The sequence below is a fragment of the Kryptolebias marmoratus genome, linkage group LG12 (genome assembly GCF_001649575.2).
Source record: "Kryptolebias marmoratus isolate JLee-2015 linkage group LG12, ASM164957v2, whole genome shotgun sequence".
Lineage (NCBI taxonomy): Eukaryota > Metazoa > Chordata > Actinopteri > Cyprinodontiformes > Rivulidae > Kryptolebias > Kryptolebias marmoratus.
This window is the reverse complement of record NC_051441.1, coordinates 7,502,268-7,529,590: the sequence shown is the minus strand read 5'-3', so window position 1 is coordinate 7,529,590 and position 27,323 is coordinate 7,502,268. Positions and strand designations below refer to the sequence as shown.

The window sequence follows — 27,323 nt, the reverse complement described above, 5'->3', positions numbered from 1 at the left end:
ATTTATCTCATATAAAGACAGGCCTCATTGTCGATTGTTGCGTTGCTGATGGCATTACATGTTTAGCCTAAATTGGCCAGAATTCAAACATCAGTCCAGACCTGCTAGAACCATCTACAATAACCAGATTATCTTCTTGCCTTTTCTTAATATGAAGACTGAACTTCTATGGTTTTAGACCTAAATCACTGAGTGTTTGTAGACCCTAAACATCCATAAAAACAACTATCGTCAGATTACAGATAGAATAGCTGCACTATAGAGAACAAGCATTTAAATGTGCCAAAAAGTTAAAAGCAGAGCGAATTAAAACTGCCTGACTCAAGAATGAGTCAGCCGCTCATGTCCTCATTTACACACAAACCAGCCCACTGTGTGTGTGTGTGTGTTCCCTAAGAGAGGCAGAGCATGCATCAGAATGTACTGCCTGTATTTCCCTCCCTCCCATGTAATCCACTGGTTTTCAGTGGGTCGGCACGGCACAGTCCCACAAGAGAAGCTGAGAGGAGAAGGATGAAAACCACAAAGGGAACATTGTCCGCATCAAGACAGAAAACAAATCCAATGACCGAGTGGAGACTATTTCTTCAGCTCTTTGCAGGGCTCGTTCTTATTGTGTCAGGTGAGAATTTGTCACTTTTATTCATTTCATTTTATTGATGCAATGTCTGTTTTTGCTATTTTCTGTTAGCGTCAAGAAAAGAGCAAGTGGAAATAGACTTTTTCTTCAGTAGTGTTAATATAGAACTGCAGGAATCTGCGAAATGCAGAACTTTTCTTTAACTGGAGGGGAGCAGTATCATGTGAGATAAGAATATGTACTTCTAACACATAAAAGTGTAAGTTTTCAGTAGTTTGTAGCTTAAAACAAGACTATAGTGATGATAATTTGAACAGTAACTGCTTATTTATAAACCGGACCCAAACAGCTAAAAGTAAAACTACCATAATAAAATAAAAGACATTTTTGTTAAATTTTTCTAAGTGTTGTGAGATACAGTACATAATCACTTTGCTTACTTGTAGTTGTTGAGAAACTGTGATCGTAATAAAGTTGTTTTTTAGCGGGACATTTCAGGTCATTATGTGCATCTATACTCCTTTGACCCTCGTGATTTCTGAAGCTGAATTAGCTTTTTTCTTTCTTTCTTTCTTTTTTTTGTGTCAGTACAACTAGTGCTCAGCCAATGTGTTGCTGAAAAAACAGTTAAACGAGTGCGGTCAGTAAGCAATCTGACTGCAGCACTTTTGATGATTTAAAAAAAAACACTGCTTCTTTAACACGGTGTTTCATACTAAATTAGATGCAGATAGTTTTCTTCATGTGGAAAATACTGATAGATAAAGTGCAGCAAAAAGTATGTATGTTTTACTCAGTAATTAATCAGAAAAATAACATTTTATGGACTTTTGATCATTTTCAGCTGTCTTGTTGATATTTTATGTAAAATTTGCATTCCACAGAAACAATGTGGAAGGCTGTTGGTGCATAAACTGAAGTTTCAATTAAAGGTCTAGCATTTCTTGAAGGAATGCATGTCGCCCACCGCCTTTCATGCCAGACTTTTAAACTAAAAATGTTTTGTGCTGAGAAGAGACAGAGTTAAAACAGTTTAACATCTGTAAATATTGTTATCCACTATTTTATACATTATGATTAGATCTCAAGAGACACATTTGCAGTAAATGTGTGTTGCAGATGACTCTCAGTTACTATCACACCAGATTTTAAGTCAGTATCAGTAAAATTGACTGAGTTACAGCCACTGTTGTGTTGGCTCAAATACCTGTGGTGCTCATCTTGAATATGGGTAAATATAAAAGATAATCAGCTTTAGATGCACATACATGGATTATTGACTGAGTTTCACAAAACTCTATCCAGTGGTACATGAGATATTTTGCTAACAGACACTTGACTTTCATAGTTAATGGCAAAGTTTTAAAAACAGTTCTTGTGAGATCAGTTTGTGCTCAAAGCATGTGTTAGAAATAACTTTCAGTGAAACTAACGGAGGCATAGCCATTTCTGTGTTTGATAAGGCTGCTTAGCTGTGGTGGCCATCTTGAATGGAGGTAATCACTTCCGATGTACACCTAATGATTACTTTCTGAGAGTTTCATTAAAATCTGTCTGGAAATATTTTGCTAACGCTACAGGCAAACAAACGCACAGACACTGCATGGCCTTCAGCAGCAGGCGAAAAAAATGTAAAAAAGCAAAGTTGTAGCAAAGTGCTTCTCTTGTGTTAATTATGCTAAACTTAAAATGGTAATTTTGCTTTCATGCTGCAGGTGAAGCTGAATCCTGTCCCATTGATTTGAGTCCCTCCAGGGTTGTGGTGAAATATGGAGACTCAGTCTCAGTGAACTGCACCACATCACTTACTGGGATAAAAGGATTAGGCTGGGAGGCTTCTCAAGGAGGCAAGGGCCTTAGGCCTGTTACATCTTTGACCTGGACAGTTGAGACCCTAACGGAATGGGACATGAATCCCTTCTGTTATATTACCTATAAAAATGAAAGTCAGTGTTACAGAAGCCCAGAAGTTGTTATTTACAGTAAGTCCTAGTTTATGTAGACAAATCAAATTGATAAATTAACTGTGCTTGATAATCTGTTCCTGTTCTCTAGCTTTCCCAGAATCCATCAGCATCAGCTCCAGCAGTGAATCAGAAATGACAGAAGGGGTGGAATCTGCCTTAATATGTAACATTTCTAATATTGCACCAGTGAAAAATCTCATTGTATGGTGGTACAAGGGAGATACCATCATTCACCAAAAAAACATTTCTGAAAGTACAACAATAAACCCCACAAATTTGTCACCTCACCATTATTTTACTCCAACAAGACATGACAGCAATACCACGTTAAGATGTGATGCATATATGGACTTGGGACCAGAAGGACCTAATTTTACTGCTTCTTCACAAAAGTATCATACAGAAGTCAAATGTAAGTATGTCGCTTATTCTTTTGTTGCACTGTTAACATTACAAGCTCCTAAACTAACAGGTGCTTGTCTAAATATTCCTCTTCTCAGTAGATCACAGATTTTTAGAAAACTGAAACCCCAGTGATACAAAGTCTCACTGAGTTGCAAAGCCCCAGCTAAAAGCTAAATTTAACAAAATACTAGCTATAACAATAGCTAAAAGTAGCATAAAAGATAAATATAGAGCAAGTTTGCTGAAGCAGATTTTGAACATAACATTTTTTATTAAAATGAAGATAGCTTAATATATTTCTATGGTATATTTGTAAATAAAGTCAAATAAAGTTTTGAGAAATATAAAAGGTACAAAAACCAAAAGTCATGGCAACCATCTCATGATTGGGCCAAACATTTTGATATATGAATAGCTAAAACAGTACAAAATTAGCAGTAATGCACAGAAAAAGTTTTTAAAAAGTTTTTATGTTGTTTGTAAACACCTGCCTCCTGTTGCTTCCAGATGGACCAGACATCGAGTGTTCTACCATTGAGTTACATGAAGGCGAAACCTTGGAGGGGAAATGCAGAGTGACAGGAAATCCCATCCCATACGTCGAGTGGCTGAAAGGAGGACGCCTCATAAACTCAACCATCCCTCTGAGAAGACATGATGCGGGAACATTCACAGTTAAAGCTGAGGGATTAACCTTAAAAAGGACGAACATCCAGGTTGATGTGTTGTGTGAGTGTCACGTTCAGTCTTAGAAGGAATACTAACAAACTATATGCATTTTGAATGGATACATTATGCAGTCTTGTACAGACAGAGAGCTTAAGCTGCAATATAAGGGGCAAAAATGCAGAGTGTGACACATATATTTAAAAAAAACATAATAAATATGTTAGATATTTTTGTGTAACACCCAAAGAGTTATATAAAACAACAAGAGTGTGCACTGCCTGTCCAACCCACTGTTTACATTTGTGGCATCGTAGAAAAGCTAAGATGGCATCCAAAACGGGAAGCTGCTCACAGCAGATAAAACAGCTGTTTAACAACATATTAGACATAGACCTTTTAGTCATGACCTAAAACAATCAGTGTGCCCTCTGGTGTACACATACAATCTAAATGCACACCCTAGTGTTAAAAAGCTAATTAAAAACCACTATTAAAAGCTTACTGTAGTCAAGTTTTAAGTACTATAGCCTTAATTGACAACAAGCCCAACTGGATCTGTATCACAAATTATTTTTTATCTCTTTCCAATAACTTAATATAATTCTGAATTAATATTAATTTCATACAATCATGGTAAGCATCTACATGTTATATAAGGAAAATATATTGGCTCTAACTAATGATGATTTAAACTAGACTCGAAGTCAGTCACTAATTCTTCCAGTGATTTCAATACTTCTCAACTAGTTGATGAATTTGCAACTAACTTTTTTACCATGTAAAGTTAAGTTACATGTTAACTTAGTTGCAGCTAATTGCAGTGATCATTGTCTAATTTATGCCTAAGCTTAAAAAGTAAATTTTCAGACTAATTAATTATTTGTACTAAACTGTGGCACGATTCAGCCTCTACAGCATACTTACTACTAGACTCTGTACAGGAATACGTGCCACAGTAGCTACTGTCTACTAGCCAATTCAATAAATAACAGCAGTTACATTGACTTTCTGAGCTACTTTGAAACTGTTACATTATTAGCTTAAATTCTGTGATGCCTGCTCAAACTGACACAGGTGTAACACAAGGTCTTCATTCACATTGTGGTAAATAAAATAAAATCTGCTTACTTGTGAAAGGAGAAATGTTTTCCTTTTTCTCTTTTGTTGACACATCTGTAGCGCATACAACTTTCTGGCATTTTTACATTTTTATTTTATACATTATATTATTATAATGTATACTATTATTATATTGTTATATTTTATTATTATTTCTTACTTAGTCAGCCTTTACTCAGGGCTATTTAGCCAAGATTTACCACAGCACCAAGTGCAGACGTTTCACCGTGTTGTAAATGGCTGCCGTTGCTGCAATGTATCACAAGGTCACATGACCAGGGCACACTCTAGTTGTTTTATATAAATCTATGGTAACACCCCCCTGATGTGTTGGTCATCCATTGCAAGTTGAAAAAGTGCTTTTATATTTCACCTTTCAGATGGACCAGAGTGGACGTGTCCTCACACATACACCATACTAGAAAACTCGATTCACAACGTCACGTGCTCTCTGGGCTTCCCTGAACCCGAGGAAATCTGGTTCAAAGATGAAGAGGAGGTGGTACTTCCTCAGGTCCTGACAAGAAGAAATGCCGGGCAGTACCTGGTCAGAGTTTCAAACACTCTGTCAAGTTACAACTTCACAGTGGATATTATTGTCTTATGTAAGCCGCGTTCTTCTTGAGCAGAATATTTCTCTTACGTGAATGGATTTTCTTCTCCTCTCACACGCGTCTCTTGAACTGTTTTTTGTAGACCCACCGTCAGAGATTTTTGAGCTTGAAGACGCTGAAGTCAACGTTGGTGAAAGTTTAGGGCTGAAGTGCTCCTCTGTATCGTACCCCAAACCAAACTACTCCTGGAGTTACTATCAGGAAGCCAATGTGATGGTGCAAACTGAAGATGGAGTGTCTCGTCTGATCATCGACAGAGCTACTGGATACAACACGGGCTTCTACACTTGTCGAGTCTGGACTGAGCAAGGGAGCGTCTCCAAAACGGTCCGGGTCCATGTAAAAGGTAGGCCCAACACCACGCATGGTCTTTGTTCATGGGACTAAGGTGATAATCAGTTATGATTTTCCAGAAATATTACTCAGCTCCATAATATAAGATCTATTTTCTGGCTTTTTTCTATCTTTAATTTGAATAAGAGTCCTGTGAGACAAAACAGTTCTATCAGAAATGATTTTCACAAAATCCAATTAGGTTTTGGAGGCAGAATTAGTTTTAGCTCCTCTTCTTCTTACTTTTGTTTTTGCTCTCTGAAACCAGAGAAGTAAGCTCCTCAATGTTTTAGTTTTCATTGTCTCGTTGATATATTCCCTTTAGGAACACAAATCCTATGTGCTAAAAATGAGTGTGAAATAAAAATAATGTTCATTTTCTTTGTTAAACTGACCTTTACTTTCAGTTGTGTAAAGATACTCACTGCAAAGTCAAGAAGGCGGGGCGAAAAAATAATTTTTTTAAAAAATCCTCAAAATATTTTCTCATATCCATGGTTAATGTGTCTTTAAACTAAAAATTTGTAAGCCAAATTTGTGACCAGATGCCAACATCCACGAGTGTTTGTTTACCTATAGGTCAAACGGTAAACATACCACCCATATTTGTTTACTTCACAGACTTATGTTGGTCAGTCATGTGACTCAAGCTCCCACTTGGTTTTCGGTGGATTCAGCCGAGTGTTTTGTGTATATTGAGTGTGGACCTGCATTTCAGAACTGCGTTCAATATATTTGGAAAACTATAAACTCGTTCAAACTGCACCATTTGATATAGTTCAGAATAACTCTGTATGTTTTATTTCATAATTTTGCAAAGATGACCCTTTAATCTTCTCCACTGGGAGGATGCTGCATGCAGGTGTTCCTATGTATCTTTAAAAACATGGAAATGAATTTAGGAATTTTCCAGGTCTGGATAAAAAATTTTAAAAAGGCAGAGAAAACAAAACAAAACATGGTTTTCAGACTTGATTCCCAATCAGTTTTCTAAAATATCAAAATCAGCATTTCAGCACACTGATGATGTGAACAAGACATGATTTTCACATAGATTTTGTATAAAACATTCCACCTTAACTCCCACACTGCAGTGTTTTTTAAACAGTCTATAAACCGTATAAAACAGCACAATAAACATATACAATAAGAGCACTGCTTTGTGTAACAAAATTACAAAACTTTAAAAATACTGGAATTTAAACTTGCAACCTGCCCGGGCTGTCCCCAGCCAGCTGCAAAGCACCCTCTCCCCTGCTACGCTGCATGAAAAACCAGCTAAAATAAATGAACGGATGGATTTTAACATGCATGTCCTCTGGAATCCATCGTGAGGTGCTGCAGCACCCTGCACACCTCTACTTTCCACACCCCACTACAGTACGCTGCTCAACAACACTGTTCTTTACACATGAGAACAGTTTAAAGTTTTTACTCAGTCCTGTAAAAGTTTCACATTTGCCTTATATTGTATCACAGTTAGCAGCCAGGGGGCCTCGGTGGGGCCGCGCACCGTCACAGTGCGTGCCCGGTGCCGGAGGGGGGGGGCTCGTTTCCTCTCCGCTTGCTGCTCGCTGCTTTTCCAGCCATTGTAGCTTAGCTTAGCTTCCTGTCCCCCCACCCCCCACACCCCGCACGCCTCTGGGTTGTGTCCGTCCGGCTGAGCGGAACCGACCGGGCTCGAAGAGCAGAAGAAAGACGGCAGCTCCTGATTTTCAGAAGTCACCTCTCTGAGTTTCTTTCACTCCGATGGAGGATTTCGGCTCTCTTCGTCTGCTGTCGGTCCTTTTCATTTTAGAGCTGCTGTCGCTTTCTAACGGGACAAAGTCGCGTAAGTTGCGTGAAACACTTTAAGAGCTCATGTTTTCTTTTGTGTGGAGACTGAGATGGTTTATGACGAAGTAAAAACTTTAAACCGTTCTTATTTGTAAAGAACAGTATTTATTATAGTTGTTTGTGCGACTCTGCATGGAACTGAAATGACTTATTCAGGTTTTTGATCTTGCCTTTGACTTATGTACTTTTAATGGTGCTTGTATTCTTTATTTTCCCTTATATGTCTCAATTAGGATCCTTTTATGTGTTATATTTAGAGGAATGGGGGGGATGACGCACTTAACTAGTATGTATACAGTGCAGCTGAAAGAATGGTGGGCACCACCAAGTACAGACTGCATTAAGGGAGGGGAATATCCTTCCTGAGTCTTTTCCTGTTGCCTTCAGTGATACCATTGTACTTAGGACCAGTGGCTTTAATGCTCTGTTTCTCTCCAGGACCATACCTGGAAATGTCATGTTGTTATAATTCATGCGTGTAGCCTTAAAGTGGATTAAAACCATTTCCCACTCCCACCCTTCTTTTCACAGGTGCTGAGCAGGAATGCCCCATTGAAATAACTCCGAAGGAGGTGGTGTTGCAATACCAAAGCAGGGGCCAACTTGTAGAGTGCGAATCCAAAACCAACAAGACCAATGTTAAAAAAATATTCTGGACTCTGAAAAGCACTAACATATCTAACTCAAGCTGGTTTGTTAACACCAGCGAAGACTGGGACCCTCAGCCCTCCTGTCATGGGAACTTTACGGGGATAGGAATCTGCTCTAAAGCTTTACCCTACATTCTCTACAGTAAGTATGTCTGATTGACACCACAGCAGACATGGGTGGGGGATATGCATTCCTAAAAGGAATGCTACGCCTTTATTTTTTGTTATTTATTTCATGTTGGTTTCATTTTTCCATCTTAATCTAAAAAAATATTTCTTGAATCAACTTCCCTGCAGAAATACCAGAAAAAGTGTCCATCCGCTTCGTGAATGCCTCTGAATCATTCCTGGAGGGCACCGAGCTGCAGCTGAAGTGTGACATCATCGGTGTCGCTCCTGCACAAAACCTCACCGTGAGGTGGACGTTTTACAGAGGGAACGAAACCGTCCCACCGTTAGGTAACGCAAGCTGCGACTCCAGTCCCAACAGATCTCCGCTAAACGTGTCGTGCACCATGAACATCACTCTGGAGAGGTCTCACAACGGCATCGAGGCCAGATGTGAGGCTGAGTTGAGCCTGGGACTGACAGGACCACAGCCTCCAAACATGACGTCCAACACCTTAAATATCCCTGTGTTCTGTGAGAATTACTTTTGTTTCACAGTAGTCAGTCTTAAAAACTCTTCATAAACTCTAATAAACCTGAACCTGTCCTCACACTGCTGTTTGCCTCTGGTTTTACAGATGGACCCAGTATTAATACCACGAAGCTTCCAGAGACAGTCCTGGTGTTCAGAGATTCTCCCGAGGAGCTTGTTTGTGAGGCTGATGGTAACCCTCCTCCAACAATCGACTGGGAGTACAACTCGCAAACAGCAACTCTTAAATCTGATGGACATCTCGTGGTTTATGACGCAGGCTCCTACAAGTGTAATGCTACTAATAAGTTTAACTCCACCATACAAGAAGTTAAAGTTATTTTAATAGGTAATGTACTTAAATTTTTTTCTGAAGAGTGATTGTTTCTTTGCTGAACATATAAGGTTCAATCAAAGGAACCAGATCAGACCTATTCCTGCATTTATCCATTTAAATAATCTTCAAATTCTGCAAATACTAAGACCTGTGGAGTTGTACAAGTTGCCCTCCTTGGAATATAGACAGATTTAGACCAGTTTTTAAATATTTATTATTGATGTGAATTTTATACCTGGACATGTTTTCTTTTAGAATCTGTGTGTGTGAGAGAGCAGAAAAAAGTCATTTCAGCAGCAGAATATGACGCTGGGTTTTACTTTGGTCAAGATGTCAAACCCGAGGCTGCTGGGAGAGTTGGGTCACTAAATCAGAAAGATTAAATACTGGGGGAAAAAAAAGATAGTTCAGTAATTCTGCCACAACAGTCCAGTCTGATGTCTGTGGTGTAATGGTGTTAATGATTATTTTTCCTGCATTATTTTGGCCTCTTGATACCAGTCAGAAATAGTTTGTGTGTCACCACAGTCTGAGTGTTGCTGCTGATCATGTGAACAACGTAATGTGCCCGATGGCAGCTCCCAGTCCAGTAATGTACCATGATGTCGCAAATTAGACGTCATCCTCCACAGGTTTTGTGATTATCAACTCTGAATCTAATGGGACACATGTAGGTGATACAGCAAAAGACCTGCTGGAGTCAGGTTCTGAACAACACTGGGCAGAATACCAAAGGTAGAATTTAGGCTCAAAATCCTCCTCAAAACTTCTGCTTTAAACTCAGAAATGTGGTTCTGTTGATCCTTAAGAAGTTGGTATTGTGGTCATTTTCATCTTACACTTCTTTGTCCAAACCTCTTAGTGATGTGGATCATGTTTGATCTTGCTCTAAAAATAATGAACAACTCTACAGAGAAGAACATTTAAGATGTTAAATAGCAGAAATTGAGACACATTTTTGTTTGGTTTCTTTACAGAGGATTACCTCCCCCTCATTGCTGGATTCGTGGCTCTCACAGTGGTGATCATCTCCATTGTCTTCCTTTTCATCTACTCCATCTACTACAAGAACACCAAGATGCGCCGCTACAGCCTCAAGAACCCCAAATTCAGCAGTCAGAACGGCAACGTGGCTCACAACGGCTGGGACATCCAGTTACCTGTGACCAAACTGTCGTAGCAGCACAGGTGTTTCTCCAGGATGGACGCTGGGATTGAACTGAAACTCTCTGACACCAAAACTAACAGTATTGTAAAGCCTGGATACCACTAAAACAGGCTGGAAATATCTTCTACTACACCAAACATCATGTTATTATTCTCTCATCTGTGTTTCCACAACCAGTTTCTCAGCTTTGACTCGAGATGTGCCGTTTTGCATCTACTACTGGATTTCACTGGACAGAAAGGGAAAAGGATCAAGGACTTTGAATTTGGCACAAGTTTTATATCTATTTTTATACAAAGTGAATCTAATGGGACTATAGCAGATAAGACTTTGTATTGATGTTTGTGAACAAAGTCGTTGATCTGTATGAGAATATTTTTAAAGCAGTACATAATTTTGGCATGCGTTTGCCATTTTGAGAGCGTAAAACTGGTATGATTCAGTTGTCACCAAACCTGTAAAAACTGCTCCAACTTTGGGGGAAAATTTGGACACTTTTGCCTTTGGATGCTAATTGCAAGCGGCCTCTTTGTGTTTTGTCTGTTTTGTTTTTTAGTGCCACACTGTGTCAGGCTCAGGCCTAATGGGATGCATTGTCTTGTTCCACATTTTGTGCTTTTGAAGCCGTGACTGCTCATTTTATTGTGTATATTCAGGAAAATATTTAAGTACAGGCAAAACTTTGTATTTATTTATAAAAAACAGTGTGAAGATGGCTTTCAGACTGGACTGCACAGAGGTGTTAGACATTAATGAAGGAGTTCCAGTCTCAACTGTGATATGACAAACAAGAAAACACTGTATAATTTGTGAATACTGCTGTAAATAACAGTATTTTAACTATTAAAATTGTTGCTTTTGCACTTTGTCAGAGAAGTACTCTAATTTAGTTGAGAACAAACAGAGCAGTTTTTTAAACTTGGAAGAGGAAGTATTTGATGACGCAAACACCTATTTTGTCTGCTGTCTGTGTTGGTGTTTTATATTTGGCCTGAAAGTTACTCACTCTAATTTCCTATTATTTTAAGGAAGTAAGGGGAGTCACAAAAATAAAATCTAAGAATACAATCAAGAACAAATCTGTGAAAACCTTGAGAAACTTCTTAAAACAATGATGTTCAGGAGCTGAATGCCTTTCAAGGCGATTCAGAAAAAGTGCAACTGAAGGGCGGCCACTCACTTTGGGAAAGTTAGGAATTTTCCACATGTGGCTTTTTATTTATTTATTTTTTGTTCACATAAAACACAGAACAGTATAACAAGACAAACTCTTGTGAAGGGTATCATAGCTACAAATTACAAGATAGGGGGTGCAAAATAAAGAAAAAAAATGCAAAAATACGTATACTGAACAGAGGAGCGAGGCCATATAATGAGAAACATAAAACAATATGTTTTTACAGATCTGGTGCAAATTATCCACATAAAATAAAATGGCATCAACATGAAAAGAAGGAATGTTAAGTTTCAGATTATTCCAGTTTTTAATGCCTGTCTTAAAACTTTGTGAGTATTGACAAGAAAAAAAACAGAAATCCTCCAGGGATTCATCTTCTGACTCACAGACCAACAAGTTTAAATCATCTTTCAACAAACATGGCAACGGGATGAATCTTATTTATTGTTTTTAAATGATAAATTGTGTTGAAACATCATTTTTTCAGAACTGAAGAACTTGCTATGGTTTTACTGGAAACTTACCAATTTCAAAGTCACACTTGGCAGAGAATTCAAATCCTCCCAGCTGCTTAAAAATGGAAGCAGAGATATGAAACCACATTGGATTTGATTGTACAATAAATGTTTTTAGCCATTTGGTTCTAAATGCACCAACCATGGCTTTAAAGTCTCCTGCGTTAATACTGTTCTCATTTTTTTAAATTAATTTGGACCTTTTAATATAGAGAGTATTGTTTTTTCATGTGGACTTGAACGCAGCAGAAAAGCAGGTTCTGAATGGAGCCGGAGGCGGTTTACGTGATGCACGCGAACGCAACGGGTTTTTTTTTCGGTTTCGAATCCGGGCTCGCGAGTCGCGCGACTTCTGATTTTGTACCTCAGAGTAGAAGGAAGCGACCTCCCTGCTGCCCCGGATCCGAGAGGACGTCTTTTCTTTTCAGTAACTAATGTCTGTTTCCTCTTTCGGAGAAACCACCATGTGGTTCTTCGTGTTCGTCATCATTCCGCTCTCAGGTAAATGTTTCTTTCCTTCTCCTTTCATGGTCCTGCATAAATAAGAACATGTTGAGTCTCCGTGCAGCTTTATGGGGAGAGCCTACGCCCATTTCACTCCTTAACATAAAGACTTCTTTTTTTTATTAATAATAATTTATTATGTCAACCATTAAATGTTTCAAACTTTGCTCTGGGTTTGGGATTAATTCGAAACTTGCTTGCAACGTCCCTGCAGTAAAATTATACGAGTTTTTTTTGCTGAAATGTGCACATTGTAACAGGGCGACGTGCAAAAAGCAGGATTCCCCTGCCGACAGCTCGGGTGTTTGTTATCGCCCGCCGTGCGTTTCTCTGTTTGTTAGCTACATTTCTCACGAAGCGCTGGACTAATTTTAACTAAACTTTCAGAAAGTACTCATTAGAAACACCTCCACTTTTTTTTTCTTTTGGAGACAATCGGTTCCAGATGGCCGCCACAACCAGCTGACATTAAAAAACAAACAAACAAACAACAACAACAAAAACAGAAGTCCGCCATTTTTACGGGTGCTGAGCTCAGATTTAGTGTGGTAGTAGCTGAGTCTGATCCCCAACACGTTCCTAGTGCCAACAGCTTGCATGATCTCTTTGTTAAAGGTTATCAAAATAAATCACACACCTCTGGACAGTTTTTTTACTGAACCTTGCAGGAAATGTTTATTGGATGACCACCTTTAAGACAGCCGCCACAGAAAACTTGACCTTAGAGAACCTCATAATGGTTGTGATTCGGTCATTTCTCAGTGTAAAACTCCAGCCTGAAAGGAGGCGAGCGATATGCATTCCTTCAGTGAGTCAGGACAAGGAATCGAGTTAGGACCTGTAAAAAGCTGAGGCTCTCGGAGGCTGAAGTTCTGAAAGTGAAATGCTCAGTTTTCAGTTGGTGTTGTATTTCAGCAGCTCAACACTTTTAGTTTTGTTTTGTTGTTTTTGTTTCATATTAATCCAAAGTTTTAATGCTTTCAGGTCTGGGTTGCAGCTTTCACCACAGAGCCGTGCTCTTGTGAGACGTACAGAATCAGTTGGTATTATTTACCTTTATTATTTATCTAAAATAAGCAAAGATTGCACTAGTATTAGATGACCGCTGACTATATTTATCTTCAGACCACAAGACAGTTTCCTCCTCGTCTCAAACCATAAGTCAGGCCTAAAGAAGGTGCTGGCCTTTCCAGATGCAGAGTTTGCATTTGTTATTCACTGTTGTTCAGCAGCTGCCTTGCACCACGCAAACAGAGATTTGAAGGGTAAACAATAACATTATTTATGTGAAACACGTGATTTGGGAATTTGAGATTGAGATTTTTATGTTGCAACTGGAGAAACTGCATTTTCTGTGATGATTCGGTGTGAGCGCTGAACAGCTGCTAACATCTGAGAAGAATTAATTGCAAACCTAATTGTTAAAGTAAAAGCAAGCAAAAGAGTGGGTGAAATCAGCAAAACGGTAGCTGAAAGCTCAAATGAGCAAAGCAGTAACTAAAGGTTAACGGGAGCATCAGAAGACAAAAACAGAACAAGTACGCTGAAGCAGATTTCAGAGAACAGTGCTTTTTGAACAGTTTTTTTTGTAAAAATAAAAAAAGAAAATAATTCTAAAAGTTAGAAGCAGTCAAAGTCACATGATGTTGTTACTGATTGAGCCAAGCGTTGTGATACATGAACGGGTAAACCGGCACAAAGTGTGTGGAGGCAGTTTGAGTCCAAAAACATTCAGAAGAAACTATAAACAGGACAACACTGTGATCATAAAACCAGAACCTGTCTTTCTCAAATCCGTTCCGATCGTCACGTTTAAAAGATGAAATGTCATGTTCTTGCACTGTAAGTTTTAGTGAAGAAAATGTTTCCTGTGTGCCTTCAGGAAATCCTGCGAGTGCTTGTGAAATGACCTTCAGTCCTCCAAGGATCGTGGTGGAGTTTGGAAGTCCTTTTGTTGCCAACTGCAGCTCATCGTCTTGCAACAATGTGGTCGGAATGGGTTGGGAGACTCCACTTATCAAAGGAGGGCTGAAAAAAAATGTCTCTTCTCTACCTTTGAATGTTATCAAAGTGGAAGTCTGGGACCCGGCACCAATGTGTTATATCACTTTTACTGATAACGCGCCACAAAAACTCAAAACCCTACAGATCACCGTTTACCGTAAGAACATTTTTATATGACAGTTTCAAGCAAACCATATGTGTTTTTTCCCATTAATTATTATTGTTATTGTTCTAACCTGCTGTTTCCTTCATTTCTATTCCTTTTTGCTGAAGAAATCCCAACCCGTGTGCATCTCAACCAGAGCCACTGGGGGCCCGTGTCTGAGGGTCGGCTGTACTCCTTACAGTGTGATGTTGACGAAGTTGCGCCAGCTGAAAGTCTGTCTGTGGTCTGGTACAAAGGGGGAAAGAAGTTATCTGAAAAGGAATCAGAATCTGAAAAGGAAGCTTCTTCTCTGCCTCCAAAGAACGTGTCATTGCTGGTGGAACTGGAAGCCGACAGAGACGATGATGGAAGTGAGATCCGGTGTGAAGCGAAGCTGAACCTGAGCTCAGACGGACGAAGTCCTCCTCCAGTTCGGTCAGCATCACAGAAATTAACAGTAATATGTGAGTTGTTGTTTCATTTGAACCTTAAAAACTGCATTTGAATCTGTATTTTTTTTTCTTGTCTTTATTCAAAAAAATTTAAAAACAAAAGCAACTGAACTTCTAATCTGTAGCTGAAGACGTTTCGCTTCTCATCCGAGGAGCTTTCTCAACTCTCATTGTTCAGTTTTTTTTGTTTTTAACCTTGTTTTTTGGATTTACATGCCCTGGACGACTGAGAATATTATATTCTCTTTATGTTGATTTCCAGACCCTCCGACCTTCATTCAGCCTGGAAATGAGACCCTGGAAGTTACCTCTGATGCAAAAATAACCTTAAACTGCACGGCTGCTGGAAACCCAAGTCCGACCTACACCTGGCATTTTGCACAGTTCACATATGAGAAGATGAAGCAGCTAAACAAGAACGAATCCATTTTAACCCCAGAGTTTGCATCGTCAGGGATCTACAGCTGCACCGCCTCCAGCCCGCTCGACCAAAAAACCAAATATTTCACCGTCAATGTAGCTTCAGGTAATCTGTTCCCGCTGGACTTCCTACATTTCTCTTCCCCGTTTCCGTTTGTAATTTCTTTCTGCTGTTTCCTGGCATTTTAATGGCTGTTGTGGCAGAATGAGCTGAATGTAACCAAAGTTTCCGTCTCCCACAGGGAATCGAACCGCCTTTGCAGCCATACTGGGAGGATTCGTCTGCCTGGGGGCCGTGCTCCTGGTCGCTGGGCTCGTGTTCGTCACGCCGAACGGAACGTTTTCTTTCCCCAAAGGAAATTCAGGAATTTTATGAGGTTTTTTGGGTTTTTTTTTTGGTAATTTAATGACGCATGGCTTTACTAAGAAAAACGGTAGCTTCATTATTTGAGTGTTTCTGAAGCAGCAGTTAAGTGGCTTCATGAGTTCATGAGAGCTCTGCTGGCGTTTGTCTGTTCGTGGTTCGCTGGTGCAAAAGTTAAAATGCACAGTTGTATCCTCCAGCTCTGTGCTCTGTTGGGGTAACGTTAAAAAGCAGACCGCACTGTGGAAGCATTACTGACCTGGTTTAAGGTGTTCGTGCTGTTTTTTGTATGAACTATTGTTTGTTGGGATTTTTTGGGGGAGGGGAACTTCTCTCCTCAGCTACTTTTTGTTTCTGTTTGAATCAAACTTCAGGTGAATCATGTTCCAGCTGACTGACTACAGAGTTATTTCTGATTTCATACAGCTGCTGTGTTAAAGTGGCCCTGACTTCCCTCGTTGTTATTTTTGGCGTGGACAGTTGTGTTTGTGTAAAAGCTGACTCCAGGCTGGTTACTGAAACAAACACACTCCATCATGTCAGTGTTAACCTCAGAGACACTGACACTGTTCTCAGCAGCTCCTCTGAGCGTTTAAACGTGTCTTTTAACAATTCTTCGGTTCGTACACCTTTGGTAAACCTCCTGTTTTAGCTTCTAAGGATCAGATATATTTAGAATGAGGAGTAAACTTGAAGGGGAACACAGTGGGGTTGTTAGGAGAAACTTCGTTTTATTTTTGTAGAAATCCTCACAAACATTGTTTTCATGTTTTTTTATTACTTCATATATATACTTTATATTGTCTCCTTATTCCAGTGTGCCAGTATTAAGCAGACATCATGCTGAGGCTTCTCCATCAGCGATGTCTTCTGTTGTGGGCTTAAAAACCAATCTCTGACTCAGACACACCTTTGCCCTTACTGTTTTGTTAGCTTCCATCGGTGGTCCTCCCCAGGAAAATGTTGCCTTCTAAGACTGATACCAAAGAATGGGAAGCAGGAAAACGTCTGAGTTCAGCCCATCTGGTCTTGGTGCTTTTTGTGGCAGAGTTTCTGGAAACTTCAGGTTGACTTTTGGCTTCTTGTAGCATTTTTAGCAGCTTTCTGTTCCTGATGAAAATAATGGTCCTCTTTTCTTTTTTCAGGGCTTTAAATTACAAATTTGCCCTTTTTAAAAGCCACATTTGAATGTGTTTTTATCTATGGTAACGATTACTCAGAATACAACTGTCGGTACTTTTTTGTTCATTTTGGTGTGTTTATAAATCATGTAATGATGCCAAATTGTTTATTTTTATGCAGTGATGTGCCTTTTGAATGTTTTCATTTTTGAATGCACTGAGTAGACGAAGCCGGTTATTTCTGTGCCTTATTTCTAACAATGAAACAGTTGCTTTTATGAGCCTTTTGTAACAGATTCTTGATGCATCAGTGAAATGTGTCAAAATGAAATGTGTTGAATTAGATACACTTTGGGTCATTTTAAATGGACTATAACGTCCAAAGATGGATGTATTTTGTGCAGCCACCTTCCCTGGCAGAATACTGATTGGGGCCAAGTCAAACCCGTGTCTGGGTTTCTTTGCCACCTTTTGTGAATTTGTTGGACCTCTTCCTCCGCCTCTTTCACAGTGACCTACATTATACAGTCTGAGACATCCATACTAATTAGACCCTGACAAAGGGGACGTAAAGAAGAGTATATGCTAACCTGCTTTAAGTTGCCAAAATAAAGCTGTTTTTATTTTCTAAAATCGGCTCGTTCATCAGTTGTCCCTTTGATTTCCAGCAGATCTTTATCAAAAAGTAGGCCAACTGTTTGTTTATGCTTTGCCTGTGTTGCCAAGACAACCTGACAGATGGAAAATGGCTCATTTAATCAGTTAGTCATTGAGGGAAAAGATTAAGGTTTTACTATAGACATGTTTTTTTTGCAGAAAACTTGTTGAGGCATATTTAAAGCTGCAAGTAAAGTGAGAACGTGAGGGCTGATATCCCCAGCTGTCCTCTTCCATAAATACACCAAAAAAAAAGGCATCCGATTTCCTGTCCTCTTGCGCGACAGTTGTGGTCCGAGGTGATATGCTGCGTAGCATTCCGGTCACAGTGTGAGTCCTACAAGCTGCGGGCTGCACATGTCCAACACTCCGGCCCGCTGGGATTCAGGGATTCAGCACAGCACGCAGGCTGGAGGCAGTACGGAACAGGCGTGCGAGACAGGCTAAGAACGCACTTCTCCGCACGCCCGCAGTTTGACAAAATAAAACGAGAACATCTGAGGACTGACTGTTACTGATCACTTCAGATTCATGTGGTTTCATCTCCCTGTTCAGAGACAGTTTAATTGCGCTGAAGTTAGAGAGGAAATGATCGTTTAATTACAGATTTTCCTCATGGATTTGTGTAAATGTGTATTTCTGATTAAAATATGCAGTGGCTTTGGCTTGCTTTTAATTTTCTGTTGAAAAATCTCTGCAGTGCGAAGCAAGGGGCTTTGTTAAATTTCCCTCTTTGCCCCCTCCTCTTGTCCCTGGAGTTAGCTGGGAGGGAGCCCTGTTTTGTTCCAACATAGTTCCCTGCAGAGTTGCCAAGGTTGTTCAAGTTGGAATTTTCTCGTTTGCGACGGCTCAGTGCAAAAATAAAATACCATGGGAAACAACTTTCTGACTTGGATTGTCATGTTTTGCACGTTTTGTTCAGGTAAGAAGTTTTAGGCGACGTGTTTTCTCTTGCTTCTTTGAGTTGTAGATGGTGGATGATCCAGAAATGTTTAAATGTAAGAATGATTATTGATGAAAAAGGTCAAGCTGGGAGATTAGGGAAATGATAAGTAGGATCAGAGCAGCAACTTTAGTGTTGTCCTTGCAGAAATCAAGCAGACTAATTAGTATTTTGTGCATTTAAAATCAGGATAATATAAAAGTGGGTGTTTGAACACAGTTAAATCTACTCTATCCTGGAAAAACTGAAATATTTACATTTTTATCCTGATTTCTATTATTGATTGACTTCTGTTTGCTGCAACTAAAGTCACACGTTCAGTTTCACTTCTGTGGAGTGAATATAAAAGTGAAAGGTGGTGCTGATGACTGCTGCTCTGTGCCTCAGTGTCAGGTGAAGATTGCTCCCTGATCCTCAAGCCCTCCAGGGTGGTGGTGGGCTTCGGGGAGTCGGTGTCGGTCAGCTGTGAAGCTACACGGCCGGTCCGTGTCCTGGGCTGGGACTCAGCCCTCGGTGTTCCTCAGACACATGAAGCCCGCTCCGTCCAGTGGAAAGTGGACAGTCTTATCGACTGGATTGAGGAGCCCATCTGCTACGGGGTGTTTTTCACAGCTCCGAGACAGTGTGAGGAGAAACTCAACCTCGTCCTTTACAGTGAGTCAGCTCTGGGCTGAAATGTGCTTTTTACAACCCCGACTCTAAGAAAGTCGTGAGGTTGTTCCACTGACCTGAACACCTCATTTTTACTCTTTATTCAGAAACCCCAGACAGTGTTTCCATCACGCTGGTGAACCACACAGGCCCCATGGTGGAGGGGAAAGAGTATCAGCTGCTCTGTGAGGTTCAGAATATTGCTCCTGTTCAGTTTCTCACCCTGAGGTGGTACAGAGGGCCGACTGAGGTTTACAAACACTCCTTCTCCGACCTCACATCTTCCTCGCCTGTCCAAGTGTCCTCCACTCTTGTCATCACACCAACCAAAGCCGAGAATGACGCTGAGTATAAGTGTGTAGCAGAGCTGGAGCTCGGACCAGAGGGACCACAGCCACCTCCCACTGTGGCCTCAGAGCCTCTCACTGCGTCTGTGTACTGTAAGTTACAAAGCTGTTTTCACTTTAAAAACACTTTTCATGCATGAATGAATAATATCTGGTTTTGTTTTTTTGTTTTTTTTTCCTCTCCAGGTCCTCCAACATTCTTGAGTCCTGACACAGAGGTTTTAGAAATAATATCTGGAGAGGAAGCCACCTTAAACTGCACAGCTGCAGGAAACCCCAAACCAGTATACAGCTGGCAATCCTCCCATCCTATACAGGAGAAAATGAAGGAGGAAGCAGTTATTACGTCCTCCGCACTGCTCCCAGGAACCTACACCTGCACTGCCTCTAATATGCTGGAAAAGAAGAGCAAACAGTTCATTGTCAAAGCAAAGACCAAAGGTAAAAAAAAAACAACACCTGGTTGGAGGTGCTGCATGTGTTCGATGTCTTCACCCTCTGTATCCTAATCTGCCTCTTTCTTTGCTTTCACTTAGGTGTTTGAGGCCTGCTAACTTGAGAAGAATCAGCAGGGATAATTTCACTGTGTAGATTTTACTGTTGCTGCCCCGAAGAAGGAAAGACATTCAAGATTCACTGGATGTTTTGATGGATGTTGTTGTCATCCAGAGTTGGATCTCAGAGAACAAAAGAACTGAAGATGTCATGTTGGTAATATGTGAAACTTTGTTTAGGCAATAGCGTACCTTTTACTCTTTCAGTGTGATAATCTTCCTCTAATTTATATATTTTTTTCTAAACTTTATTTTTTCCACTAATGAAATTAAAACTTGTAACTTTACAAAAGTGTAATTATTCTGGATATTACAATGACTAGCAATGAGAAGTTACTGTAAATATTTCTTAATTTTCTTATCTTTATAAATAAAAGCTCAATGAAAAAAACGTGTTTCTTTTTCATTAATTGAAGTGCAAAGTTGTATTTTAAATAGGATCATTAGCATTAGTTTAGTGTCTTGAAATGATGAGGTTTATTTATGTAAAAACTTTTCCTCAAATGGAAACATCTTTAAGATGACTGGTCACAGAGTAATAATACTGTAAAAGGTGTATATACTAACTTATAATTACCCCCCCCACACACCACCACCACCACCACCAACTATATTTTAGTACTTTTAGATTATAAACCGCTTTTGATCAAGTAAAAATCCTTTACACGATTCTGCTATGCTCCTTTTCGCCACAAGATTCCGCTGTTGTTCTTTTACCGATTATGATTGGATCTCGACGCGTCACGTGATCAAAACACTTTCGCAACAGGAAGTAGCATAAGTGGCTAACGTTAGCTAACGATACAGGTGAGCGGCGGAATTTTTGGCCTGTCTGATGGTAAATTGATTATTCAATTTTTAAGAATATATTGCTCCATTTTCCTACAGACATGCCTCAGAAAGACCCGTGTCAAAAACAAGCATGTGCCATTCAAAAGTGTCTACAAGGTACACCGAGTGATTTTGTGTGCAGTTAAAAGGTGAAGTCCCACAGTCGCATTTTAACCAACTTTTTCCCCTAATCCTGTAGCTAACAAATACGTGGAGAGCATGTGTGAGGACGTGATCCGAGACATGCGGCGGTGCTGTGAGGCTCACGCCGGAAACTCCATCTGCTGCTCCGGGTTCAGAGAGTCCAAAACGACGGAGAACAAGAGCGAAACATAACAAACACCTTTATTAATGGGAGCAGTGGAAGAAAGCAGCATTGGATCAATGTTGTTGGCCTGTAGTGTTTTACAGGATTTATATCATAACCTTTAAAAAGACTGACTTGTTATCCAGTGTACCCAGTGTGCACACCTTCCTCATAACAAACTTAATAAATCGATTTAGAAAACCATCATCAAGCCTCCTTCCGGTCCAAAAATCAGATTTCACTAAACTGCTGCCATTTTGTCCACACCCTTTTTATCTGTTGGATATACAGGAGTCTGCATGTCAGCAAGCATGACTGATTTTTACAAATGGTTCATGGAGGCTCTGCACATCCAGGGGAAAAATACAGATTAGTGACGCTCTCCTGGTGGTACCTGTCAGCATATACATAGACTCTTTATGTCTATGCTTGTCAGAGCCACAGAAGGGACTCTTGATATTTAAATGAACATAGTGACCTCACAAACATTAGCACTGCTTCTCACATCTTGAACATGCTCTGAGTTGTGATCTGATGTCATTATGGAAACGCATATGTTTATTTGTAAGATGACTTGAATAAAACTAATGTACAGATTTGTCATATAGTATCTGAGCATTTATGTTTATTTTATTTATTCGTTTGCTGGCTTGGTTGGCTGTCCTGTCCACAACACATTTATAAGACATTAAACAACAGCTCAATTAAAGGTTTTGCAACCACTTCATTTAAACTTAAAAATGCTTAGAAAAAAGGACAAAACAAAAAAATACAAATGTAGTGACTTAATGAGTAAATGTCTATGTAATACCAACATCCATACCTGTATAGTGCAGTAAATAATTAAATAATAACTTAGTTATATTTACATTTTATGAGCTGATTTCCGAAAATGTATTAAAAATAATAACACTAATACAATTTAATGAATTATTTATCACCACCATTCTCCCTCTTATGTGTGTGTCTCCTTCCGATTTTTAAAAAAACTATATTTCTGTAAAGGAAATTATGAATTAAATTATTCTGGATATTGAAACTTCGAATTTCCAAGATGTTTATACTGTCAGCTTTTGTTATTATCAAATTACTGTAGATAGTCGTGTCGTTAATAGTACCGACAAACATCTTGAATTTATCAGTAAGAACAAGCTTACCAAACGGGGGTGCTGTAATCTGCTCGGCACAACGCCGCGGCGCTGTGCGTGCTTCTGACGTCGTGACGTGATGACGTACACCGGAAACTTGTAGCAACGATTCTTTCTAGAATGCTGTAGCAGCATCTGGCTAACTTGGGCTGGGGAGGTCCGACTCTATTTACCCTGGAATAATACAGCGAATCTCCGCACTGTTTACGAAAACGTATTTCTGAGAGGCGCAACTGTGTTCTGGTCTTTGCTGACGCATTTCTGTTTGTCGTGGTTCGCTTCGTTTTACTTATTTGACTCTCAAAACAAGCTAAGGTGGTTAGCTTTGGGTTGTGATTTGCAGGATGTCCAGGATAGATTACAGCGTGTGGGACCACATTGAGGTCTCAGACGATGAAGATGATACCCACCCAAACATCGACACACCCAGTCTTTTCAGATGGAGACACCAGGTGAGTTTTGACTCAGGAATTAGTTTATTTACGGTTGTATATTTGTTTAGCTTATGTTAGCTGGCTTCCTGTTCGGTGTCGCTACTTCTGATTGCCTGAGAAAATGAGTAAGCACTGACTGATAATTGTTTTGCTTTTCAAGGCACGTGTGGAGCGGATGGAAGAATTTCAGAAGAAGGGGGGAGAAATCAACAAGAGTCTGACTGAATGTCGGCGTAAGCTGGCGGAGACGCAGAAAAAATTACAAGAGATGAGCATTGGCGCCTCGGATGGGGCCAAAGCAGAGCTGAGCAAAGTCCAGGCTGAGGAGAAGAAGTTGAAAAAGGAGGAGCGAGAGTGGGAGAGGAAGATGGATGAGCACAACAGAGAGGATAAGAAGATGCCGTGGAACGTGGACACCCTCAGCAAGGATGGTTTCAGCAAGGTGACAAAGATCAGGCAGGCCAATGTGATGTTCTGCTGCAGATTCTTCTTTCTGATGTTACCATCTTCACTGATATGAGTCTAAGCAACCAGGGAACTCTCAGGAGAACTGAATCTAAAAATCCTTAATGTTGGAAGACAAAAAGTGGCATAAATGATGACAAACAACTCCATTCAGCTTCTCAAAAGTTGTCTCAGCTTTTTGATGGCAGTTTAGTTTTCTGTCCCTGTTCATATTTAAAGTCAGATGTTTTCACGTCGCCCCATATACAGAGTCTATAAACAGATTTAGTATCAGAAAAGATGACCACGTTAACGTACATGAATCTTGGCTGCTTCATCAATTCACAGCTTCACACAAAACCTCACACACATCTGTCCTGAAACCCTTAATTTGACACAGTTTTGGAAATGTGGTTGCGTTTAACTGCAGGTACTGATTTTATATTGAGATTTCAGGTCGGCCGATATGAGTTTATCTGTGGTCAATGACAATTTTCAGAAATCAGGGCAGAAGAGCTTTCTCGCTTAAAAAATCCCCTAAATTCTAGGCTACAGTAAGATTGTTGTAACAGTGACTAATATCAGCTGATTAATGTGGAGAAAAATCTAAAAAAAAGAAATTAATTCTGCTTGCAATGTTATTTTTTTGTCTTGTTTTCAACAGAGCATCGTTAATGTCAAGCCTGATCCTTCTGAAGAGACTGAAGAGCAGAAGGAGCAAAAACACAAAACCTTTGTGGAGAAATACGAGAAGCAGATCAAACATTTCGGTAAGCCCCACTCACAGATGAGTCCTGATTAGAAAGTGAAAGCGGAGATGTGATGCGCTACGGTTTTCCTTCAGGCATGTTGCGACGTTGGGACGACAGCCAGAAGTACCTCTCTGACAATCCTTACCTTGTATGTGAAGAAACTGCCAACTATCTCGTCATCATGTGCATCGACCTTGAAGTTGAAGAGGTAAAAAGTTTTCGCTTCAGTTTTTACGGTTGCGCCTCGTGTTCTAATTACCGAATATAATTAAGATGCAAACAAGATGATGTCAGTTTAGTGGAACGTGACTTTGATTTCCTGCACGCTGTTTTATTCTGACTTGGCGTGTTTGTTCCTACAGAAACATGCGCTGATGGAACAAGTGGCTCATCAGACCATCGTCATGCAGTTTATTCTCGAGTTGTCAAAAAGCCTCAAAGTGGACCCTCGTGGTTGCTTCCGCCAGTTTTTCGCCAAAATCAAGGTAACTAAGTGTATTTGAATGTTGTTTTGAATTTTCTTTAACCATTTTATCAACTTCAGTCAGACAGTTTAATGACAGATAAAAGAAGCTGCTTGGACAGAGAGCGATTTTATACAACATTGTGCAAAAGTTCTATCTGGGTCTTGTTTACTTTGGAACTTGCTGACATTGTTTGACTTCCTGATGCTTGAAACCTGTCGGCTAAACTTTCTGTAAATGTTCTCACACTTCCTGACAATTTTCCATGTTGGAATGCATTTGTACTAATTGTTATCGCCTGCTGCCAGAAGGCCAAGGTTGATAATTATGTTTTTTTGTGTGCGCGTACGCTTGTTTGTTACCAAAGTGTCTCGTGAACCACAGGACGGATTTGAATGAAACTTTCAGAAAGTAATCACTGGATGTACATCTACAACTGGATAACTTTTAGGGTCAATCCAGTTTAAGATGGCTGCCACAGTTAATCAACATTAGCTTCTGAATTTGACAGAAATTGAGCTAAAATTTGATGTGATAGTAGCTGAGAGTCATTCTCAACACATCCTCTGAGAGTTAATGTTAAGTTCAAATTTTGACCAAAATGGCTACAACCTAAGATGATCTTAGTCTAAAACTCTGGCATGAATGGCAGCGGGCGATATGCATTCCTTCAAGGCCGTTAATCTGTGCGTGGACTCACCCAGACAGCAGATCAGCAGTACCAGGACGCTTTCAACGATGAGCTGGAGTCATTCAAGGAGCGAGTTCGGGGACGGGCGAAGATCCGCATCGAAAAAGCCCTGAAGGAGTATGAGGAAGAGGAGCGACAGAAACGCATGGGTCCCGGGGGGCTGGATCCCGTTGAGGTGTACGAGTCGCTGCCAGCTGTAAGTGAACGCCTCAACATTTAGCTCATCATGGTTTGACCTTAACATGCCTGGTGTGCCACCGTGTCATAACAGAATGTGTTGCTGATTACAGGAGATGCAGAAATGCTTTGATGAGAAGGACATTCAGATGTTACAAGATGTCATCAGCAAAATGGATCCAACGGTGGGTTCGCTTTTATGTTCACAAATCAAACTATTTAAATAACTGAAAGCTAATTAAAATTTGTTTTACAGTTTTGAAACAGGTTGACTTTACATGTGATATATATTTTTTCATACAATTTAGGAGGCAAAGCTTCATATGAAGAGATGCATTGACTCAGGCCTCTGGGTTCCCAACGCCAAGACTGATGGGGAAGAAAAAGAAGAAGAAGAAGAAGCCACGTACGAAGAGGTGAAACAGGAACCGGAGGAGACGAAGACAGAGTGACGAAAACAAAAATCTTTCTGAATTGTTCTCTGCAAATGTACTCACCCCATGTAATGCAACTTCATTATGTGCGATTAGTTGGCTAAATCGATGGAACAACGTTTCCTAAAATGTTTCGTAGGATTAAACTGAGTCATGTTCGCTTAGCAACAGAACTTTGTTGGATAGTGACAAGAAACTGCTGCTTGTGTGTCTGGACATCACCAAAGTTATATTTGTTCATTTATTTGTGTACATGTCTCAGTTTGTGTGGGTGTGTGTGTGTGAACAAACATGCCTGCCTGGTTTCACATTTGGCTTCTGTTTTTGTTTTTTCTCCTAAATCAAGAGTTTTAGTTGACATTTAGGGCTTATTCTAATAATGTATTCAGATGCGTCTCTTCTAATGTGTCTATTTCTATAAACTTCTGTTTGAACTTCTGTTTGAGTTATTGTGGGTCTGTCTCACTGCATGGCTGACATGAAAGATGGAAGGCTTAAGAATCAAAGGAACTGTATAAACAGACTCATATTGGTGAGTAGAAATTACTTTTAGGTTAGTTAAGTCTCATTCACTCATAGAGACGTGATCCGACTGATTGGTGGCTGTTTAGCCTCATGATGGCAGCCTTCTTCAGATATCACCTTTGGCCCAGCTGATGTTGGTTTATACAGTCAGAACTTAATGTGACCAAACCGTCAGTCATTTCTGGAAGTTCAGCCTTTTATGTGTCCAAAAAAGATGGAAAAACAGCTTATTCAGTGCAAAGACTAAACATAGGCTTTTATTGGGTAATGTGGAGTTTCTACCCTAACGTTGTGCTTTTGTTTTGAAGGCCAGAGTACATTTGCTTGTCATAGCTGACATTTCAAAATACACTTATTTTTATGTTAAGACAAGCTACAATAAAAAGCATTTTAACTCAATTGGATTGTAAAGGTTTAAATAAAAACTGCAGATTGTGAGGAAAATGCAGCTTTTCCTCAAGATGTGGGCCTATTTTCATTTTTTATTTTTGTAGAGAAAACACATGACAACCTTTCATTACAGTCAAAACTAAAAACACTCGAACCCCTATTTAATCTAGTCAAAAACACAACAACATTGCACCAGAGTTTGACACAGCGATGACTGGAGTGGTGTTTGGAGTGATTCACAGCATTTATGTGGAATGAGGGGCCTGGATGACAGGTGTGCTTAGTGTAATCAGATAACTCGCAGCAGAAATGTTTGTGGGGCGAAAAATCACGAGGCGACGTTACTAATGAACAGACTCCCACGTTTGCCGGTTGGGATTTGTTGAAGTGTTAATTTATTTTGAGACAAAAACACTGAATACTCCTGTGGATGGCATGACTGTGGCGATAAAGTTCACAGAGTGAACAGAGAAGAGACGATAAGTCAAGATTTAATTAGTCTTATAAACACAGCAAAAGAAAAAAATAATGGTTTACAAAGCAGTTTTTTAGGA

General features: G+C 39.8%; 5 protein-coding genes across 8 annotated transcripts; all 5 read left to right on the top strand.

The window, feature by feature from the left end:
• Positions 1–468: 468 nt before the first annotated feature.
• On the top strand, positions 469–11,194 carry LOC108243745 (hemicentin-1-like). Of its 3 annotated transcripts, XM_017429401.2 has the most exons (10): positions 469–622; positions 2,296–2,562; positions 2,636–2,959; positions 3,460–3,681; positions 5,121–5,345; positions 5,437–5,700; positions 8,055–8,315; positions 8,471–8,815; positions 8,920–9,162; positions 10,128–11,194. In XM_017429401.2, exons 1-10 carry the CDS (start codon positions 514–516, stop codon positions 10,328–10,330), a joined length of 2,463 nt encoding a protein of 820 aa, XP_017284890.1. In that variant the 5' UTR covers positions 469–513; the 3' UTR covers positions 10,331–11,194. The 3 variants fall into 3 exon arrangements, with proteins under 3 accessions (XP_017284890.1, XP_017284891.1, XP_037834555.1); XM_017429402.3 differs by lacking the exon at positions 2,296–2,562 and having other exon boundaries at positions 472–622; XM_037978627.1 differs by lacking the exons at positions 2,296–2,562; positions 2,636–2,959; positions 3,460–3,681 and having other exon boundaries at positions 475–622.
• Positions 11,195–12,344: 1,150 nt separating this feature from the next.
• Positions 12,345–17,656, top strand: LOC108243671 (cell adhesion molecule 3). The gene is made up of 5 exons (XM_017429275.3): positions 12,345–12,511; positions 14,397–14,675; positions 14,792–15,127; positions 15,378–15,641; positions 15,778–17,656. The coding sequence occupies exons 1-5, from the start codon at positions 12,445–12,447 to the stop codon at positions 15,909–15,911; spliced, it is 1,080 nt and encodes a 359-aa protein (XP_017284764.1). The 5' UTR covers positions 12,345–12,444; the 3' UTR covers positions 15,912–17,656.
• A 144-nt stretch (positions 17,657–17,800) lies between these two features.
• LOC108243672 (intercellular adhesion molecule 1-like) lies at positions 17,801–20,554 on the top strand. Its single transcript, XM_017429276.3, has 5 exons — positions 17,801–18,599; positions 19,008–19,274; positions 19,379–19,711; positions 19,805–20,059; positions 20,155–20,554. Exons 1-5 carry the CDS (start codon positions 18,548–18,550, stop codon positions 20,160–20,162), a joined length of 915 nt encoding a protein of 304 aa, XP_017284765.1. The 5' UTR covers positions 17,801–18,547; the 3' UTR covers positions 20,163–20,554.
• A 351-nt stretch (positions 20,555–20,905) lies between these two features.
• cmc4 (C-x(9)-C motif containing 4 homolog (S. cerevisiae)) lies at positions 20,906–21,913 on the top strand. Of its 2 annotated transcripts, XM_017429318.3 has the most exons (3): positions 20,906–20,979; positions 21,061–21,120; positions 21,203–21,913. In XM_017429318.3, the coding sequence occupies exons 2-3, from the start codon at positions 21,063–21,065 to the stop codon at positions 21,337–21,339; spliced, it is 195 nt and encodes a 64-aa protein (XP_017284807.1). In that variant the 5' UTR covers positions 20,906–20,979; positions 21,061–21,062; the 3' UTR covers positions 21,340–21,913. The 2 variants fall into 2 exon arrangements, with proteins under 2 accessions (XP_017284807.1, XP_017284808.1); XM_017429319.3 differs by lacking the exon at positions 20,906–20,979 and having other exon boundaries at positions 20,982–21,120.
• Positions 21,914–22,555: 642 nt separating this feature from the next.
• On the top strand, positions 22,556–26,292 carry cdc37 (cell division cycle 37 homolog (S. cerevisiae)). The gene is made up of 8 exons (XM_017429298.3): positions 22,556–22,910; positions 23,053–23,334; positions 24,001–24,106; positions 24,181–24,296; positions 24,451–24,573; positions 25,257–25,439; positions 25,534–25,605; positions 25,729–26,292. Exons 1-8 carry the CDS (start codon positions 22,803–22,805, stop codon positions 25,870–25,872), a joined length of 1,134 nt encoding a protein of 377 aa, XP_017284787.1. The 5' UTR covers positions 22,556–22,802; the 3' UTR covers positions 25,873–26,292.
• Positions 26,293–27,323: the final 1,031 nt, after the last annotated feature.

What these genes read in the sequence shown, in the direction of transcription:
- LOC108243745 (XM_017429401.2), top strand. Translation starts at nt 514, where the DNA reads ATGAAAACCACAAAGGGAACATTGTCCGCATCAAGACAGAAAACAAAT. An exon ending in CCCAGAAGTTGTTATTTACA is followed by an intron (nt 2,563 to 2,635) that starts GTAAGTCCTAGT and finishes CCTGTTCTCTAG; the next exon opens with CTTTCCCAGAATCCATCAGC. An exon ending in GGTCCGGGTCCATGTAAAAG is followed by an intron (nt 5,701 to 8,054) that starts GTAGGCCCAACA and finishes TTCTTTTCACAG; the next exon opens with GTGCTGAGCAGGAATGCCCC.
- LOC108243671 (XM_017429275.3), top strand. Translation starts at nt 12,445, where the DNA reads ATGTCTGTTTCCTCTTTCGGAGAAACCACCATGTGGTTCTTCGTGTTC. An exon ending in ACAGAAATTAACAGTAATAT is followed by an intron (nt 15,128 to 15,377) that starts GTGAGTTGTTGT and finishes GTTGATTTCCAG; the next exon opens with ACCCTCCGACCTTCATTCAG. An exon ending in CACCGTCAATGTAGCTTCAG is followed by an intron (nt 15,642 to 15,777) that starts GTAATCTGTTCC and finishes CGTCTCCCACAG; the next exon opens with GGAATCGAACCGCCTTTGCA.
- LOC108243672 (XM_017429276.3), top strand. Translation starts at nt 18,548, where the DNA reads ATGGGAAACAACTTTCTGACTTGGATTGTCATGTTTTGCACGTTTTGT. An exon ending in ACTCAACCTCGTCCTTTACA is followed by an intron (nt 19,275 to 19,378) that starts GTGAGTCAGCTC and finishes CTCTTTATTCAG; the next exon opens with AAACCCCAGACAGTGTTTCC. An exon ending in TCTCACTGCGTCTGTGTACT is followed by an intron (nt 19,712 to 19,804) that starts GTAAGTTACAAA and finishes TTTCCTCTCCAG; the next exon opens with GTCCTCCAACATTCTTGAGT.
- cmc4 (XM_017429318.3), top strand. Translation starts at nt 21,063, where the DNA reads ATGCCTCAGAAAGACCCGTGTCAAAAACAAGCATGTGCCATTCAAAAG. An exon ending in CATTCAAAAGTGTCTACAAG is followed by an intron (nt 21,121 to 21,202) that starts GTACACCGAGTG and finishes CTAATCCTGTAG; the next exon opens with CTAACAAATACGTGGAGAGC.
- cdc37 (XM_017429298.3), top strand. Translation starts at nt 22,803, where the DNA reads ATGTCCAGGATAGATTACAGCGTGTGGGACCACATTGAGGTCTCAGAC. An exon ending in GCAAGGATGGTTTCAGCAAG is followed by an intron (nt 23,335 to 24,000) that starts GTGACAAAGATC and finishes TGTTTTCAACAG; the next exon opens with AGCATCGTTAATGTCAAGCC. An exon ending in TGTACGAGTCGCTGCCAGCT is followed by an intron (nt 25,440 to 25,533) that starts GTAAGTGAACGC and finishes TGCTGATTACAG; the next exon opens with GAGATGCAGAAATGCTTTGA.